This window comes from Vitis riparia, chromosome 19, assembly GCF_004353265.1.
Source record: "Vitis riparia cultivar Riparia Gloire de Montpellier isolate 1030 chromosome 19, EGFV_Vit.rip_1.0, whole genome shotgun sequence".
Taxonomy (NCBI): Eukaryota; Viridiplantae; Streptophyta; class Magnoliopsida; order Vitales; family Vitaceae; genus Vitis; species Vitis riparia.
Genome location: NC_048449.1, coordinates 4220295 through 4240597, shown reverse-complemented (window position 1 = coordinate 4240597; position 20303 = coordinate 4220295). Strand labels below are relative to the sequence as shown.

Sequence of the window (20303 nt, the reverse complement as noted above, 5' to 3'; positions counted from 1 at the left end):
AATCCAAAAAAGGCTTAAATTTTCACCCAAGATAAAATGTGGATAGAAGGATATGGGTTTGAGATACATAGAATCCTTAAAAGCCATCTGATTGGTTGGTTCAAACCTCAGAATCCCCACCACAATTTCCCACTCTTGCATTCCTAACCACCCATCTCTGATTCTTGGTTCCTCCACATTCACATATACACTCGGCTTCCCTTGTACACACTTTCTCTTCAGAAAAACACAGCTCCGACACAGAAAGGAAAAGGGAGGAAGGAAGTGAAGGCAGCAATGTTGATGGCAGCAACAGCAAGCTCCAGCACTGTCCTCAGACCAACCCCATTTCTCGGCCAAACCAGGGGAGCAAACTCTAACCCTCTTAGAGATGTTGTCCCTGTGGGAACTGGGAAATACACCATGGTAAAGACACATACACCCTCTCGAAGTTTGGTTTTGTCTGTGTGTTGTGTTATGGGTTGAATAACTGAAATGGGTGTTTGTTTTTTTGGTTTGTGAATTGGGTAGGGGAATGAGCTGTGGTATGGACCTGACAGAGTGAAGTATTTGGGACCCTTCTCAGCTCAGACTCCCTCATACCTGACTGGAGAATTTCCAGGAGACTATGGATGGGACACCGCTGGATTGTCTGCTGATCCTGAGGCCTTTGCCAGGAACAGGGCTCTTGAGGTAATTCATCACTGCTAGTTGGTTTACCGTGAAGATGATCAAGAATTTACTAAAAATGATATTTTCAGAGAGGTTTTGAATCCCAAGGACATGGATTTACCCCATAAATCTGAAAAATTGGTGTTTAAAGCAAAGCCTACTAAAGAACATTTTTACTTGAGAGACTCGAGCTTACAAGAGCCATCGCTTTCTTTCTTAAAAATGTGAGGTGGATGCCTTTATGAACTCTGATACAACCAGAACCCACAGAAGTAAACTTCTTTTGCCGTGTGGTTATACTCCATTATGATGTCAAAAATAGAAAAACCAAGTAAATGAAAGCAAAAAACCTAAAAATATATACATGGAAATAGAAAAGGGTTCCTTTCTAGGCTGTTTTCAGTATTTTGCTCCCCTGTTCCTCAAACCCTTTCTGATTAATCTGAACAGTCTGTAGAATGTAATATGAAGGTAATGATGCTACTTCGATCCTGGAAATGGTTTTAGGTGATCCACGGGCGTTGGGCTATGCTTGGAGCACTGGGCTGCATCACCCCAGAAGTCCTTGAGAAGTGGCTTAAAGTGGACTTCAAAGAACCAATCTGGTTCAAAGCTGGAGCTCAAATCTTCTCCGAGGGCGGCCTGGACTACTTGGGCAACCCCAACCTTGTTCATGCCCAGAGCATTCTGGCTGTCCTCGGCTTCCAAGTTGTCCTCATGGGTCTTGTTGAGGGCTTCCGCATTAATGGCCTTCCTGGAGTTGGAGAGGGCAACAACCTGTACCCTGGTGGACAATACTTCGATCCTCTTGGCCTCGCTGATGACCCGGTCACATTTGCTGAGCTCAAGGTCAAGGAAATCAAGAATGGACGGCTAGCCATGTTCTCCATGTTTGGCTTCTTTGTCCAAGCTATTGTGACCGGAAAAGGCCCCCTAGAGAACCTCTTGGACCACCTTGACAACCCAGTTGCTAATAACGCATGGGTCTACGCCACCAAGTTTGTGCCTGGATCTTAGACTGCTGGTCTTTGCTTCTTCACCTGTTTTGTGTAAACTCATTGAGAACAGAACATTCTGTGTTAGTAAGATTCAATGTAATTTATAATTTATGTTTCAGATGGAACACTGCATTTTCCGGTAAATGAAATAACTCTCAAACTCTTGTAAGTCCTGCTGTTTCGACATTCAGGACCCTCAGGTGTCTGGAATGTGGTGTGAACTCCTGCAAGAGAGAACAATAATGTTGTCAGGATCTCATAAATTGAATTCAACCAGCATGGAGGGTCATCGCTATTCAAACAAAAGATTCAAATAACTATGTTTACCATATTCACATTCTGATCATCCAACAAATTGATTAAAAAAATAAATAAATGAATAATTGAAAATCTCTCCTCCTAAAATGAATCCATTTATGCATCTACATATATAATAATTCACTCATTGCTAATCCAGAAAAACCCAGCTTTTGGGGTAGGGAAAAAGTTGAATCTCAAGCAGCTCCTTACCTGTAAGAAGAAAGCAATCTAGTCTACAGTGTTGGTGCAAGCTTCATCTTCTCGAAAAGAATACAGATCTTTGAAGCTTTGGTTCTTGAAAGCACACATCTTTCATCTTAAGCCTAAGCTTAACATAATAAATAATACTAACTGCTCTAGAAGGAAAGATAAATTAGTTGGATATGCAGTCACAAAAATATTCCTATGATCATCTACTACACCGTGAAGGCAAACACTTCATACACAAGCCGTAATATGGACATTTTTCTTCCATCTTCTCATTACAAACTATGAAGCACTAAATATTCTGACATTACATTGATTATGAAAATATACACATGACTCAAATTGTTTAATTACGTGCTAAAAACTTGAGACAAATCCTCATTGGGCTATGAACAAGCTTGTAAATCTTTTCACTGAGAAACAAAATTTGATAGATATACAAACACAATCACTCTCCTTTCTGCTAACCCCACAACACAGTAAACCCATAAACACAAGGACGGACAGACTCAGTGACATGGTATGAGGGGGTCTCAACAATGTATCCTTTTTGAGAAGAATGCTTCAGTCATCTCCATTTTTGTCCACGAACAATAGACATTGCGCATATCCTAAACTAGATGCTACGTCGATTTTGAGATTCTCTTCCCCCACCATTTACGGCGAATTCTTTCCCCTTCAGAATGCCCAAGCTTATGAAGCCTAGCCTTTGTCTCCCGTAACCGAACCTTGTAATCTTTCTTCCATGCCTCAAACCTTTGCTTCAGTTTCTTGAATTCATCATGATTCATATTTGAAGAGGGCTGCCCAGATTTAACCTCAACAAGGGTTTTGGCATCATCATCAAATGACTGTTTGCGCTGCTCAAACTCCTTTGCCAGGTGGCTGACTGTATTCAAGTTGCCATTACTCTCGCGCCCTGCTCCAACATTAGACAATTTGACAGGTGTGTTTGCACCAGGAGTTCGAGTTTCCATGGATGGGGTACCCTCAGAATCATAATAGCCAGGCGAAGAAGGTGTATCAAGCCTTCCATCTTGACCAGCAGCATGATTTTTCTTAGCAGCAGCCAGACTCATCTGTATTAGTATCACAATTGAACTCCTCAGAGATGCAAGTAATTTGATTCAACATGAGAAATCCACAAACATGCATAAAATTACGTAAAAATGGTAAAAAAATAAAATAAAGACACATAATGGTACCATTTTAATCATGGTAAAGCCACAAAATGTCAATATTAGAAAAGGGATCTGAAGCCAACATCTGATAAATAAAAATCATGTCATATAATGGTACCAAAGTGCCTACCGCACAACCATTGGTTAAAAAAATGTGTCCATTGGTTTCAACCTTGCTGGTTTACTAACAGCTAACTTTAGACAAGCACCAAGAAACCCATTTGATACAGGATTTCTGTTTCCATTTTGATTCAAAATTGAGCTACATTAGCATCCAAATAAGATCGAGGTCCAGTTATGATGCACCCATCCATGATCAGTTCAGATGAATAAATTTGGTTTGAATTTTTTGCTCTCACAGTTTTCCTTTACTGCTTTCATGCATCATTATCATTTTTTCATAAACATGTAAACTCACCTGCAAAGAAGCCATCTGTTTTTGCCAGGTTTCCTCCATTGCTTTCATCTTTGCCTCATACTCTGACCACTTTGCCTCAGATTGTTTTAGCTGCTCTCGCAATGCAGCATTTTCTTCTTCCTTTTGCCCCAATGTTGCTTCTGCCTTCAGAACCCGGTGTTGAAGTTTGGACAAATCTGAAGGCAGAACCTGGCCTTGCTCTTGTGGTAAATCCTGGTAAGCCAGACACATTTTCTTTATCCATCAAATAATACTCAAAATCCATAAGCAACAAAGAATAGGAAACCAGTGTTTCATTCAAACCACGGGTCCACCCAATAAATATTAGTTTTTTTAAAAAAAAAAAAAAAAAAAAAAAAAGAAGAAGAAAAAAAAGGTGTCAAATGCATGTATTTCATGTCATTGCTCCTTACAGAAAGGCATCCTCAATGCTGCCTAAATCTCTTCCTTCTTTTCTTCAAAAAAATAATAGAACTTAAAACATGTCTTTCTGCACACTTTAAATCCTTACAATAAAAAGGGACCATTTTCAAGCACAGACACTAGCCATAATTTTAAAAACACTGAGGCTTCAGTGGTATTCTAGGTGCATGCTGTGTAAGGAGTTGTTTCATAATGAAAGTATTATATTAAAGAATATTTAGAAATGAGAAAACAACTTCCCAAAGTTCTCTTACTAACAATTCAGAAAAAATAAAAAATAAAACACTAAATTTAAAGAAAAATATGAAAATTGAAGAATATATATATGAGGGACAATCTAGCCAAAAGAAGTGGCAACATATTTTAGAACAAACTTTACCGTCCCTAAAGACATATTAAAGAATTGCTAAAAGACTATTTAGAAAAAATTATTCTTAAATTAAAATAAGGCATATTCATTTGGAAGAATAGAAAGCTGCTGATAATATTAATAAAATGGAGTACTTGATGGAACAAGTGGCGATTTGCTTTGAGGATTTTTCTAGAGACTTCTTAAGAATAATCGACTATGATTGGGAGATCTTCCTCGAGATGCTATCATGCCTAGTTAATTTTTAGTTTAACCAAAAAAAGGTCAAAATCTGAACCCACCACAATTATCTTATATCAAGGAACTGTTCATCTTTTGAACCAAAAGGAAAACTTCTCTACCAGGGGGTAATGATGAATGGCCATGATTAATTCATAACAGCAGAAGCACTCTCTAATTACAAATTTTGTATGGAGGTTGATGCCAGTGTCATGGGTTTGATTGGGTACATTTTTGTTATTATTTGGGGTTGAACAATATATAATTTAGTTAATGGGGTTTTCAGATCATTTTTACTGGGTAATCAGCTACTTTGTTTTATATGAAGGTTTGTCTCAAACACAATCTTGGGTAGAACTAATGCAACATTAAAATTTGGTCTCAAGAATTCGGCCTTTTTCATAATGATAATCTCATAATTTCATTTATCCAAACTTAAATTTCATTGATCTCAAAGTAAGTGATAAAATTGGAAGTTAATGCAGAATGAAAGTTCTAGCCAAATGTTCGATGTAAAGCAGAAATAACAATGTAAAAATGAAGTTGCCTGTATATGAAGATTGGGAAGATCACTTCAGTGGTTTGCTACAGCCAAAAGCCAGTATCAGACCTTCCAAATGGAGGGTAGTTGGATGCAGAGCTTGTAACAAGATGGTGGATGGATTATGATGTCAGAGGCTCCTTTAGTCACATTTTGGCCTTTAAGTTGAAAGACCTAAAACATAATCTCAAGGTACGGAACAAAGAAGTGTTTGGGAATGTCACTATTTGAAGAGTAAGGGCCCTGAATCAGATTAATTTTTGGGACATGAAGGAGACATAAGGGGTCCTATCTGTTGATGAGGCTGAGGCTAGAAAAGCGGCTTTGGGTGATTACAACAACTGGGACAGGTTGGAAGAAACCTGCTGGAGAGAAAAAACCAGAGAACTATGGTTGAAAGAAGGGGATAAAAACACTAGGTTCTTTTCATACGATAGCTAATGCACGAAGGACAAAGAACCCCATGGCCAGAGCCTTAGGGTGAATGATGTTTGGCTGACAAAGGAATCAGATATTAAGGAAAGGGCATCTAATGCCCATCAAAGCCTTCTGTCTAAATCAAGGGATTGATGTCCTAGCATCAAGGGCTTGTCCTTCACCCCTTTGGAAAGTGGTGATTCAAGGAGGTTAGAGGATCCTTTTTCTGAAGAGGAAGTTTTCTTGGCTTTAACCAGTTTGTGTGGGGGCTTTGCCCCCAGGTAGAACGACTTTACTTTGGCTTTTAGTGAGATTTTGTGAAATATAAGTGTTGGGATTTTTCAAGGAGTTTTATGAGCAAGGTACCTTTGAAAGAAGTCTAAATGTCACATTTATAGCGTTAATCCTTGATAAAGAGGGTTCAAAAGACTTGAAAGACTTCAGACTCATTAACTTGATGGGATATTTGTATAAGATCTCAGCAAAGGTTTTGGCTAATAGAATTAGGAAGTTTGTGGGAAAGGTTGTGTCCAAGTCTCAACATGCCTTTGCACAGGGGAGAGAGATTTTGGACGCAATCCTTATTGCAAATGAGGTCAAATACTCAAGACTAAAGAGTTTAGCCAGTGGTGTTCTTTGTAAGCTTGACATCAAAGGCCTATAATCATGTTAATTGGACTTTATTAACTTGGATTGCATATCAAACGATAAAAAACATTACATTTTTTTTTATCAGAAACAAAATATATTGATAATAATAAAGGTACAAGAGAAGGATGAGAGGAGCTTTCCTTATTACTATTATGGAAAGGGTGGGCTTTAGTCAGAAGTGAATAGGTAGGATAAAATGTTGCATTTCCTCAACCAGATTCTCAGTCCTTGTAAATGGGATCCCACTATTTCTTGTAGAGCTCAAAGGGTTTGAAACAGGAAGATCCTTTTTCCCTTTAATTGTTTGTCCTGGCCATGTAGGCTTTTAGTTGCCTACAAAAATGAGAATTTTTTGCTTGAAAAGCAACTTAGGGTAGGATCCTCACCAAAATCAGCTAAAAAAGAAGGGTTGGACCATGTTGAAAAAATGTTTCTTGTGTAAAGATGAGAAATAATCAGTGGACCATCTTTTGCTTCATTGTACCAAAACAAGTGTTAGATAGTATACAGTTATTTCAGTTATTTACTTTTCCTTTTTTTTCCTTATTGTATTATGGGTCCCACTAGCATGTATATATATACCCAAATCCAATGTGTATTATTAATAGTTTTTAATAACAAAAATTAGGGATTCTCCCTTTTATCTCTTTTCACATGGTATCAGAGCGTAAGGAGAAAAAAAACCTAATTATTTCTGGTTTATCCGTGAATCAATTCTAGGAAACCTTTTAGTGACTGTGTTTCATTCCGGTCACCTTCCCCATCTCCTAAAGCTTTCCGGTCAACCGTATCGCCATTAGAAAACCCTCACCGCCGGTGACTTTTCCAGCGAAGTCCTTTTCCAACACCGACCATACCATCAGGTGCGCAAGGAGGAGATCTTCAAGTTTTGTCAAAGCACCGGAGGGAGAATCTCAGTCACGCGCCGGCATGTGAGGGCGCGTGGAGCACGTTTCGGCAACGCGCTTCCACCTCCAGCCTCGCCTGACGCCGTCTAGCCACTCTCCATCTGTGTTTGTGCCATCCGAGCCCTACAAGTGCATTTTTTGGGGGTTTTGTCTCTGCCGGCCCTCTAAACAGCCTTTCCGGCGACCTCCAGTGACTTCCTCTCCACCTCGAGCCCTGCACGTGTCTTAGGAACCGCGATTTGAAGCAGTATTAGGGCTCTTTTCGATCCAAACATATTTCCTTCTCCAAATAAGTAGATATGGCTACTAAAAGTTCCATTTTTTCCTCTGTTATATCTGGATCTCCTATAATTACTTCGGAGAAATTGGTTGGCAGTGAAAATTATTTGTCCTGGTCTGCCTCTATGGAGCTTTGGTTTATGAGTCAAGGTTATGAGGATCACCTTGTTACGCAAGAGGCGAATATCCCTAAGGTTGATAGAGTACAATAGAGGAAGATAAGATGTACAGTTATGTAGTGTGTTATGGTAATCAGTTGATCCTAAGATTTTGCTTCATCATGGGACTTACAAAACATGCTTTAAATTTTGGAATCAGGCAAAAGGGCTATACACGAATGATATCCAACGTCTTTATAAAGTGGCTTCTTCTATTGTCAATATCAGACAACAAGACATGGATTTATCTACTTATATTGGCCAGATTGCCTCTCGTAAGGAGGAATTCTTGATCGTGATGCCTCTTACTACTGATGTTGGGGACCAACGAACACAAATTGACAAGTTCTTCATGGTTCTTACGCTTATTAGCCTCCATCTAGATCTTGAGACCGTCCGTGATCAGATTCTTGGCAATTCCTCCGTTCCATCCTTGGATGATGTGTTTGCTCGCCTTCTTCGTATCTCCTCCACTCAGGCTTTGCTAGCTGATAACACTTCAAATTCTTCTGTGTTAGTTTCTCAAACTAACTCTCGAGGAGGACGCAGTGGTAACTGAGGTAAAGGCCAATGTCCTCATTGCACCTATTGCAATAAGCTTGGTCACACTTGTGATCGGTGTTATCAGTTACATGGGCGGCCTCCCCGCACTGCCCACATAGCCCAGTCATCTGATCCTCAGCCGCCTCAGCCCTCCGAGCTCCTCCACATCTCAGGGTATTTCCCTCACTGACAGTGAGTATGATGACTATCTCCGCTATCAGGCCACCAAGTCAGCTTCTGTTACTTCTGTTGCCCAGACTGGTAATGCTTCTAATTATCTTACCCACACATCTTCTCTTGGACCTTGGATTCTAGATTCTGGCGCTTCTTATCACATATCTGGTAATAAGGATCTTTTCTCTTCTATTACTACTACCTCTGCCTTACCTACTGTTACCTTAACTAATGGTTCTCAAACTGTGGCTAAATCACTCATACTCTTAACTGCTCTATTATTTTTTCTGACAAATTTGTGACCTTGCAGGACCAGAGTACAGGGAAGACGATTGGCATAGGACGTGAATCTCAAGGGGCCTCTATCACTTCACCTCGCCTTCAACTCCTGCAGTTTGCATTTCCACTGATACTCCCCTCCTCATCCACAGTCACCTAGGCCACCCTAGTCTATCCAAGTTCCAGAAAATGGTCCCTCGTTTTTCATCTTTGTCGTCGCTTGCATGTGAGTCATGTCAGCTTGGGAAACATACTCGTGTCTCGTTCCCAAAGCGTTAGAATAATCGGGCAAAGTCTCTTTTTGAACTTGTCCACACTGATGTTTGGGGTCCTTGTCGAACCGCGTCTACTTTAAGATTTCAGTATTTTGTCACTTTCATTGATGACTATTCTCAATGTACTTGGTTATTTTTAATGAAAAATCGAGCTGAGTTATTCTCTATTTTCCAGAAATCTTATGCTGAAATTCAAACCCAGTTCAATATTTCTATTCGTGTGTTACGCAGTGACAATGTCATAGAATATTTTTCTGCACCATTTACTTCATTTATGTCCCAACATGGGATCCTTCATCAGTCTTCTTGTGCTCATACTCCTCAACAAAATGGGGTAGCTGAACGTAAGAATCGACATCTTATTGAGACAGCTTGTACTCTCCTTCTCCATAGTAATGTTCCTTTTCGTTTTTGGGGGGACGCTGTTCTTACAGCATGTTATTTGATTAATCGTATGCCCTCATCTATATTACACGATCAGATTCCTCAAGCCCTTCTTTTCCTTGACCAACCACTTTATTTCTTTCCTCCTCGTGTTTTTTGTTGTACTTACTTTGTTCATATTCTCACTCCTGAACAGGACAAACTTTCTGCCAAAGCCACAAAATGCATCTTCTTAGGATACTTCAGACTTCAAAAGGGTTATCGTTGTTATTCCTCTGAGACTCATCGCTACTTTTTCTCCGCTGATGTCACCTTCTTTGAGGACTCACCATTCTTCTCCACCTCTGAGTCTCTTCCTGTTTCTGAAGTCTTACCCCTTCTCATTATTTCCCCACCTGATGCAATGCCTTCTCGCCCACTTCAGGTTTATCATCGTCGTCATCGTGTCGTTGTTCCTCCTTCGTTGGCCGAGGTACCCACTGACTCATTTCCTATCCCTTCGGCTTCTCCTGCCACGGCTCTGCCTCCTTCTGCTAACTTACCCATTGCTCTTCGAAAAGGTAATCGATCTACTCGTAATCCTCATCCCATTTACAATTTTTTGAGTTACCATCAATTATCTTCACCCTATTCTGCATTTATTTCTGCTATATCTTCTATTTCTCTTCCCAAGAGCACCCCTGAGGCTCTTTCCCATCTAGGCTGGCGACAGGCAATGGTAGATGAAATGGCTGCTTTACACTCCAATGGCACTTGGGATCTTGTTGTTTTACCCTCTGGTAAATCTACAGTTGGTTGTTGTTGGGTCTACATAATTAAGGTTGGCCCTGATGGTCAGGTTGATCGCCTTAAGGCCCGCTTAGTTGCTAAAGGTCATACTCAGGTTTATGGTTCTGATTATGGTGACACTTTCTCTCCTGTTGCCAAGATAGCTTTTGTTCGTCTATTGCTCTCCATGGTTGTTATGCCTTCTTGGCCTCTTTATCAGTTAGATATTAAAAATGTTTTCCTTCATGGGGATCTTGCTGAGGAAGTTTATATGGAGCAACCACTTGGTTTTGTTGCTCAGGGGAAAGTCTGGTTTAACGTGCAGGTTACGCCGTTCTCTATATGGCTTGAAACAATCTCCTCGAGCATGGTTTAGCCGTTTTAGTTCTGTTGTTCAGGAGTTTGACATGTTTCGCAATACAGCAGACCATTCCGTTTTCTATCATCATAACTCTTCGGGGCAGTGTATTTATTTGGTAGTTTGTGGACAACATCGTCATTACAGGCAGTGATCAAAATGGTATTAAGAAACTAAAACAACACCTTTTCACCCACTTTCAGACTAAAGACTTGGGAAAATTCAAGTATTTCTTAGGGATTGAGATAGCTCAATCCAGTTCCAGTGTGGTTCTTTCCCAAAGGAAGTATGCTTTAGACATCTTGGAAGAAACCGGTATATTAGACTGTAAATTGGTAAACACTCCTATGGATCCAAATGTTAAACTTATACCAGGACAGGGGGAGCCTTTAGGAGATCCTGGGAGATATCGGCGACTTGTAGGTAAATTGAACTACCTCACCATTACTCGTCCAGACATTTCTTTTCCCGTAAGTGTTAGTCAATTCCTACAGTCACCATGTGATAGCCATTGGGATGTTGTGATCCGCATTCTTCGATATATCAAAAGCACACCAGGCAAGGTGTGTTGTACGAGAACAGAGGTCATACCTAGGTTGTTGGTTACACAGATGCAGATTAGGCTAACTCACCCACAAATAGACGTTCCACTTTCGAGTATTGTGTTTTTATTGGAAGTAACCTAATATCCTAGAAGAGTAAGAAACAGGATGTAGTGGTCAGATCTAGTGCTAAAGCCGAGTATCGAGCTATGGCTCTGGCAACATGTGAACCCATATGGCTGAAACATCTTCTTCGGGAGTTCAGATTTGGAAAGGATGAACATATGAAGCTCATCTGTGACAACCAAGCCGTTTTGCATATTACATCCAATCCAATCTTCCATGAAAGGACCAAACACATTGAAATTGACTGTCACTTCATTAGAGAGAAGATCGCATCAGGATGTGTGGCGACTAGTTTTGTCAATTCAAATGATCAACTAGCAGATATTTTTACTAAATCTCTCAGAGGTCCTAGAATTAAATACATTTGTAACAAGTTTGGTGCATATAACATATATGCTCCAGCTTGAGGGGGGGTGTTAGATAGTGTATAGTTATTTCAGTTATTTACTTTTCTTTTTTTTTCCTTATTGTATTGTGGGTCCCACAAGCATGTATATATATACCCAAGTCTAATGTGTATTATTAATAGTTTTTAATAACAAAAATTAGGGATTCTCCATTTTCTCTCTTTTCACAACAAGAATCATGTGGCAGCTAGTCTTCTCATTGTTTAGGATAGAATGGGTGATGCCAACTTCAGTTAAAATGGCCACTTAAGTTGGCAAGGATCCTTTGCGGGAGAGAGAAGAAATAAAGCATGGAGTTTTGCCCTGTTATGTATTTTTTAGACTGTTTAGGAGAGAAATAATAAGTCCTTCAAGGATGTGTAACAAATGGTCAAGCACTAAAATACTCCTTCGTATGTTTAGTTTTATAGTGGTGAGGGTAGGCTTAAATGGAGCAACAATGTCTATGATAGACTTAGTCGATTGGTTTAGTGCTATGTATGAGGAGGGATTATCATTTTTTGTGTTTTGTATTTCACTTTCTTTGTTTTGATCTTGCCTTTTGGTGCCCTTATATACAACCTGTGTACTCTGGTGCACTCTTTTTGATAGGCATTGTTAATATATCTGTTTTGCTGGCTTATCAGGGAAAAAAGTTATCCATAAATGAAAGTTGTAGGCAAATGTTTATCATAATACAGAAGGAACAGTATTTTGGAACAGCAGTAGATGCAACTGTTCTCTTGTCTATGCCTAAGAAGTAGTGACTAATGACTTAACTGTAGTTAAAAATATTCTTGTATGCTACTAGGTGCATGTAGAGAGTACCTTTACATCTGAAATCCTCCTATCTGACTTTTGTCTAGAATTTGCATTCTCAAGATTCAGCTTTTTCGAGCCCTGCATGTGATTAAAATGCTTTCGAGCCAACAACCCACGGATTACTGAAAGGAAAAGAATTAATAAAAAAAAAATAGAAGAAAAATAATGAGAACAGTATATGCAAATCGAACCACCATAAATTAGTTCAAACAAGCAACACAGTTTTTACCAGATTGTAAATGTATGATTGCCCCCTCATCAGGTGTTTGTGGAGCAACCTGCTGTTTCATATGCTTCTGTGTGGGAATATCAGCTCTCCAAGTCTTTACCAAAACATCATTCCCCCTTCTAGCATTTTCACCATGACCAACTGCATGGAAAATATAACTTACATTAAGAAATGAAAAGTGAAAATTATATGAAGTGGAATCTGATGATCCTAAAAAATCAAGAAGTCCTTAAAAAATCCGAAAAACTCTAAGCCACAACATTACTTGATATCTGGAGTTTCTAAGCAAAAATATCTGTAAGGACAAAAAAAATTTATAAAAATCCTAAAACATTACCGGTTCTCCAATTTGCATAAAATGAGCAATATATGTAGATGGCATGAGGCAAACAAGAATGTAAAATCGGTAATGCATCTCTTCCAAATTAAACAACTAAAAGTTTCAAAGTTACATATGAATTACATGATTGCAGTGTGGTTACTCCTCCCTTGAGTTCATAGAAATAACGACGAGCCTGGCGGCCACGGAAGCGTTTTTGAACCACAATTATGCCTTGCAGAACTTGTTTTCTCATATCCTCCAATTCATCAATCTATGCAAGACCAAGATATAGAAACATCAGATAAAACCACAGTACAATAAACTCTTATCTCAATACAAAGACATGCTAAGTGATACACACAAGGCAAGAAATTAACCAGAAAACGCAGAGAAAAAGTAGAGGAATAACTGGTATTTCTCTATTAATGTCTGAAATGAAATATCCAAGCTTTCGAGAGGCTTAGTTCTCTCCCAAATGGGCAAGCCCAATTCTATATCATTCTTTCCATGCCCTCCCCCCAAATCCCACCTCACCTTTTATTCCCTTCACCCCTCTGGTCCTAACAGAAAATCTCAACCAAATACCCAACACCTCCTTTCTAACAGAATTTGCAATCATTCCTTCCACGTCAGCTACTGCTTGCAATTCCAGAATTATTCTTACGCCTAGTGTAGGTGAAGTGCACAGGTGGCCTAACATTACCTCCCCCCAAACTTTCACCTTGTCCTCAAGGTGGAAAGCAGGAAATTGTTGGTGAATCAAATGAAAATCTTCCCAAGTGGCTTCATATTCTGGCAAAGACTTCCATTTCAACAGCACTTCAACTTCACCCGGCTGGCCTTGAGCTTTCGGACGAACATCTAGCAATAATTCCGGCTCCACAACAAGTTCAAGTTCAGGAGTCAATTGTGGAGGTAAAACTGGTGAAGAAGAAGAGACTCCATGTGCAGGTCGCAACTGAGAGACATGGAAAACAGGATGGATTGCTGCTGTTGGGGGAAGCTCCAGCTTATAAGCCACCTTGCCAATACGCTGCAGAACCTTGAAAGGACCATAATATCGAGCAGCTAATTTTTCGAACTTTCGCTGTGCAAGAGAACGCTGCCGATATGGTTTCAGCTTCAAAAAAACTAAGTCACCATCTTGAAATTCTGCATGATGACGCTTGGTATCAGCTTGCAGCTTCATCCGCTGTTGCGCCCGTAACAAATGCATGCGCAAATCATCCAAGACAGCATCTCGATCATCCAAAAGCTGATCTACAGTAGACACCAACGCAGTGCCTCGTTCATAACGGATGAGAGGGGGTGGATCGCGACCATACAAAGCACGGAAAGGGGTACAACAAGTGGAGGAGTGAAATGAAGTATTGTACCAATATTCAGCCCAAGCCAACCATCGAGCCCAACTACGCGGCTTATCAGAAGCAAAACAGCGCAAATAAGTTTCTAGACATCGATTAACAACCTCCGTTTGGCCATCAGTTTGTGGATGATAGGCAGTGCTACGCTTAAGAGAAGTCCCTTGCAACTTAAACAACTCATTCCAGAAATTGCTTAAGAATACTCTATCCCGATCAGAAATAATGGATTGAGGAATGCCATGAAGCCTCACAATTTCACGAGTGAAAATGGTAGCGACCGAGACGGCTGTAAATGGGTGTCTTAAGCCGATAAAATGAGCATATTTATTAAGTCGATCCACCACTACCAAGATTGCATCCAAACCTTCCGAACGAGGTAGCCCTTCAATGAAATCAAGTGTGATCTCATCCCAAACCTGCGCCGGAAGAGGAATGGGCTGCAGGAACCCAGCAGGTGTGGTGGCCAAATACTTGTGCTGCTGACAAACCAAGCATTCCCGAACAAACTTGGCTATGTCCTTACGCATACCAACCCAATATAACTCAGCTGCAAGGCGGTGATAAGTTTTTGTTTCCCCTGAATGGCCCCCAACTGGAGTGGTATGAAACTCTCCAATTAGAGTAGAAATGAGCTTAGATGTCCGTGGAATAACGAGACGATTCTTGTAAAACAATACCCCTTGTTCCACAGTAAACCCAACATGAGACTGAGTGCCCGAAGTGATGTTGTCCTTTAATTTCTTCAGAAATCATCCTCTGCCAATTCTGTCCGTAAAGTGTCCCAATGCTGCCACTGAGGTACTACTAAGGTAGTACACTCTACTTGATCAGATACACGGGAGAGAGCATCTGCTACTCGATTGCTTGCCCCACTACGGTATTGTATATCGAAGTCATACCCCATGAGTTTAGTAACCCACTTTTGGTATTCTTCCCCAACTATTCGCTGCTCCAAAAGGTACTTCAAACTCAGCTGATCTGTCCTCACAATGAACCGTCTTCCACGTAGATATGGCCGCCACCTCAAAACAGCAAATACAATGGCCATCAATTCCTTCTCATATATAGACTTAAGGCGAGCTCGAGAACCAAGAACTTGGCTATAATAAGCCACTGGCTGCTGGTCCTGGAGAAGAACAGCACCCAAACCAAATCCAGAGGCATCTGTCTCTATGATAAAGGGTTTGGTGAAATCGGGCAAAGCTAAAACAGGGGCTGAGGTCATGGCTTGCTTAAGTGTTTCAAAGGCTGCAGCGGCTTCCGAATTCCACCCAAATTTATCCTTCTTTAATTGATCAGTCAATGGCAAAGCAATGCGGGCATACCCAGCCACAAACTTCCGATAATACCCTGTCAATCCCAAAAATCCCCTTAGAGCTTTCAAAGTGGTGGGGTTGGCCAAGAGAGCATGGCCTGAATCTTGCTAGGATCTGCTGCTACCCCCTGTCCAGAAATGATATGGCCCAAGTAAGCCACCCTCAGTTTTCCCGAATTCACACTTTTTTTGGTTGACGAAGAGGCGGTTAGCTTGCAGAATCTCTAGAGCTTGTTTAGGTGCTGCTGGTGGGACTCTTCAGAAGGACTATAAATCAGGATGTCGTCGAAAAATACCAAGACAAACTTCCTAAGGTAGGGCCGGAAGACATCATTCATCAAGGATTGGAAAGTAGCAGGGGCATTCATGAGCCCAAAGGGCATGACGAGGAATTCGTAATGCCCATCGTGAGTCCGAAAAGTTGTTTTGTGAACATCTTGGCTACTAACTCTGATTTGATGATAACCCGACTTCAAGTCTAACTTAGAGAAAATTTTTGCACCGTGTAACTCATCTAGTAACTCATCTATTACTGGAATTGGATACTTATCTGGTACTGTTACCTTATTCAATGCCCTATAATCCACACAAAATCGCCAAGACCCATCCTTCTTCTTAACAAGCAGAACTGGACTTGAAAAGGGACTGTTACTGACTTGGATTATTCCAGCTACAAGCATTTCCTTGATTAATCTTTCAATTTCGTCTTTTTGGGCATGAGGATAGCGATACGGACGAACACTAATCGGTTGGCTGCCGTCTTTGAGTACAATGGAATGTTCATGTCCTCTAATAGGGGGTAGTCCCATGGGCATGTCAAAAACTTCTGCATAATCTGCCAAAATCTGATGTAGAAATGGTGGCACATCGGACTTTTCTTCACCCAAGCCTTCTAACTGATTCAACTCCACTAAAATTCCAGTGCCCTCATGCTTGATGGTTCGCATCATAGCCTTTAGAGACACTAGTGTTTTCCCTAGTGAAGGATCCCCACGTAGAGTAACCGATTCATTACCCAGCCTAAACTTCATTACTTGAGTTTTCCAGTTGGTATGTGTCATACCCAAGGTCTCAAGCCATTTGATTCCCAAAATCACATCAGCACTTCCCAACCCTAGTGGTAAAATTCTTCTACAACATCAATCCCCTGTAGATGAAGAGCTACCCCTCTGCATAATCCTCTCCCACGGACAGCAGTTCCAGTCCCCATAGTAACCCCATATTCCTCACTGTCATCAATAGGCAACTGTATTCTTTTAACCAAATCTAAAGATATAAAATTATGGGTTGCACCTGGATCGATCAAGACCACCACCTCCTGCTCACCCACCATTCCCTTTAATTTCATAGTTTTTGGGGTAGTTAATCCCACAACAGAGCTGAGCGAAACTTCCGCCACTTGATTAAGTTCAACCGCCTCCAAATCAGCCACTGCCTCTTCCGTAACGTCAATCCGACTCAATTCTTCTTCATCGGCGTCATGTATGAGAAGAACACTTAGTTCTTTCTTCTTGCAGCGATGCCCGGGTCCCCATTTTTCATCACACCGAAAGCACAATCCCTTCTCTCGTTTCTTTGTAGCTCCGAATCAGAAAGTCTCCTCACTTCCCCGGCGATCTTGGCTTCCGAATGATTTGCCCTAAAAATTGATCGGGAGGCTTCAGAGGGCACAATACTGCCCCGTGAAGTCCCCGTTCCTGCTCTTGTAACCCCACTAAAGGGTTTATGGGCTTTAGTGATCCACAATTTTTCCTCAATCCTTTGGGCCAAGTCCATGGCCCGGCCCAAATTGCTGGGTTCCAGAATCCTAACCTCCACTCTGATTTCTGGCTTCAGCCCGTTAATGAAATTACCCAGAGCTACTTCATCAGAAATGTTCTCTAATGGCGCCGACAACTCGATGAATCTCCGGTGATAATCCTGTACACTTCCGTCTTGAACCAGGGCTAACCATTGCTCGTGAAGAGTGCCGGCCTGGGTTGTTCGAAACTGCTTCAAGAGAAGCATCTTCATCTCTTCCCAAAGAACGATGGATCTTTTCCTGTTTTCCCACTGATACCAAAGCAGTGCATCACCTTCAAAAGCCATAATTGCAGCCTCAAGTTTCTCTTCATTTGTTAGTCGATTAAATGCAAAATATCGCTCCGCCTTGAGAATCCATCCATCCGGATTCGTTCCGACAAACGGAGGCATTTCGAGCTTCCGAAATCGGGATTCATGGCGAAATCCGGCGGAACCAGAGCTGCCATCTGACCCATGAACCTCCCCCATAAAAGGTCTGTCTGCCCTATTTCCCCCAGAAGAAGTTCCTCCAGCCCGTACAGCGTCTTCTTGCAATTTGATGAATTGCTCGAATCTGTGATTCAGATTCTGCATCTCCTCCTTTAGCGTACCCACTTCACGCCGAAATTCTCCCTGCACTGCTGCAATTACCTCCTCCATAGAATCCATACGCTGAGCCATGTTTTTACTAGCCATTTTCTCAAGTTCGTTACCGCTCTGATACCAATTTGATACACACAAGGCAAGAAATTAACCAGAAAACGCAGAGAAAAGTAGAGGAATAACTGGTATTCTCTATTAATGTCTGAAATGAAATATCCAAGCTTTCGAGAGGCTTAGTTCTCTCCCAAATGGGCAAGCCCAATTCTATATCATTCTTTCCATGCCCTCCCCCAAATCCCACCTCACCTTTTATTCCCTTCACCCCTCTGGTCCTAACAGAAAATCTCAACCAAATACCCAACACCTCCTTTCTAACAGAATTTGCAATCATTCCTTCCACGTCAGCTACTGCTTGCAATTCCAGAATTATTCTTATGCCTAGTGTAGGTGAAGTGCACAGGTGGCCTAACACTAAGTCACTGCTGCAGAACTTGGAGGTCACCAAAGCTTTGCCAAGCTACCAAGTTATTCTACTCTCACTTCTTTCATCTTCTACCATTTTTCTCTTCCTTTTTTTTTTTTTCTCTCAAAACTAAGATTAAGCACTATCTCTATGTTACAGGAGTTAGATACAAGTACCACCTGTGTCTTTTTCTAGGTGCTGAATTCATCTAATCCCCAAATCTTACAACAAAAGCATGGCAATATTATCAAAAAAAATAAAAATAAAAAAGGCCTGCTTTTTCCTTTTTCTATAGGGTAGCATACAAGTGTGATCAAAGAAAGCACATGAGGAAATTTATAGTGAAATAGGAATCGGTTTTTTCTTATTTTGGACAGTATTGGGCAAGTTGGTAGGGATGCCAAACCAGGTACCCAATACCTTTATTCATGTCCATGGATTCTTCATATTTTGAAGTGCTTGTGTAGAATGAATGTAGGTCCATCATAACAAACTTTCAATCAGAGTCACAACCAATCAAGACTAGAAAGGCAACGATTGGTAGGTGATTGAGGCATCAGCATCCATACAGTGCTTACTCCAATTGTATTGACACTTGCAAAAATAATTGGAAGAAAACACCTAAGAATGACAAGGAGAAAACATCTTTAGGTTCAGTTCTTTGTGCAGAGTATGTTGGATTTATCAATAACTTGTGAGTTGTTTCACTGCTGTGCATTTCTACCATTTTCTTTAAAAAAAAAAGAAAAAAAAAAGTGCATAAGGACAATAACTGATAGATATAACTTAATGTAACCTTTTGAAGGAGCCTTTGAGGCCTGATTCATGAAGTAATGGGTTTGGGGTGGGGTCATGGGAGGTTTCAGGTTCACTTCTCTGTAGGGATTAAAAAAGAAAAGAGAGAATATATTGTCCTTTTCTCATTTTCTTTATTATTATTTATCTTTTCATCTTACTCTATAATAATAATAATAACAACAACAAAAACAACAACAATAAGAATAATAATATAACAATAATTATTATTATTAAGACTACTATTTTAATATTAGTGTTGTTATTATTATCATTATTTGAACTTTTAGCATTTTTAATACTATTTATTATTATTTGATGTATTATTGCAAATAATTATAAATAGAAGGAAAGAAAAGACAAAAAAGAAAATTAGAAAAAGTAAAGATGGAATGATATAAAAAGACAAAAAAAAAAAGAAGTAATTTTGACATTTTCTGATAGCCAAATCGTCAAATATTATTCAAAACAATTTAAGTAAAACTCATTTGTTGCGGGTTGTGAGGTGAAATGTCAATCTTTTATATCCTTTTGACCAATTATATGATTTAGAAGACCCTAAATCATAATTCTCCCAAAAAAAAAAACCTATAAAAGGGGGAAAAAGACCACTTTTTAGGGCTGATTTGCAATAAATGGGTCATGTTGGACCCTAAACAACAGTAGGGTGGTCTTGGTTGTTTAGATGCTTTTCATAGAAGATTCTCGGTGCTAGCTATGGATCTCTGGGTTCGACAAGCATAATATTGTCACCTAAATTCAGATGCTACTTTCTCACTGTTTTACTCAATACCTTGATGAGATTCATCAATATAATTAAGTGGCAACAGCACTTCATTGTCCTACTATACATCATCACCTGGATGGACTATGGAGATTAGGAGTTTTGGATGAATACTATCATCTTTGAAAGTGATTTCTTTAAAGATATGATAACTTGCTAGCGCATTAAACTACCATAAGTGAGTCAAATCCATTTTATCTGGTAATTCTCATTTGCTTTGGACTGTTCCAGCATGAATCCAAGATTACAATCATTAAAGTAAAATTGA

The 20303-nt window shown here is 40.2% G+C and overlaps 2 protein-coding genes and 1 long non-coding RNA gene across 3 annotated transcripts in view; 1 reads left to right on the top strand and 2 right to left on the bottom strand.

Moving 5' to 3' along the window:
• Positions 1–174: 174 nt before the first annotated feature.
• Positions 175–1818, top strand: LOC117909193 (chlorophyll a-b binding protein 13, chloroplastic). The gene is made up of 3 exons (XM_034823116.1): positions 175–405; positions 511–672; positions 1159–1818. Exons 1-3 carry the CDS (start codon positions 277–279, stop codon positions 1666–1668), a joined length of 801 nt encoding a protein of 266 aa, XP_034679007.1. The 5' UTR covers positions 175–276; the 3' UTR covers positions 1669–1818.
• Positions 1819–2386: 568 nt separating this feature from the next.
• LOC117909191 (myosin-2) overlaps positions 2387–20303 on the bottom strand; it is a 31873-nt gene continuing 13956 nt past the window's right edge. Inside the window, exons 20-24 of the mRNA XM_034823115.1 lie at positions 13071–13200; positions 12608–12748; positions 12385–12500; positions 3756–3968; positions 2387–3235 (exon numbers count right to left, since the gene is read on the bottom strand). Coding sequence (XP_034679006.1) covers positions 2780–3235; positions 3756–3968; positions 12385–12500; positions 12608–12748; positions 13071–13200 — 1056 coding nt within the window. The 3' untranslated portion in view covers positions 2387–2779. The remainder of the gene's footprint in view (positions 3236–3755; positions 3969–12384; positions 12501–12607; positions 12749–13070; positions 13201–20303) is intronic.
• On the bottom strand, positions 13202–19240 carry LOC117909192. Its single transcript, XR_004650315.1, has 3 exons — positions 18466–19240; positions 17041–17043; positions 13202–13275 (listed from the first exon to the last, which is right to left on the bottom strand). It is a non-coding gene; the product is annotated as an uncharacterized LOC117909192 (long non-coding RNA).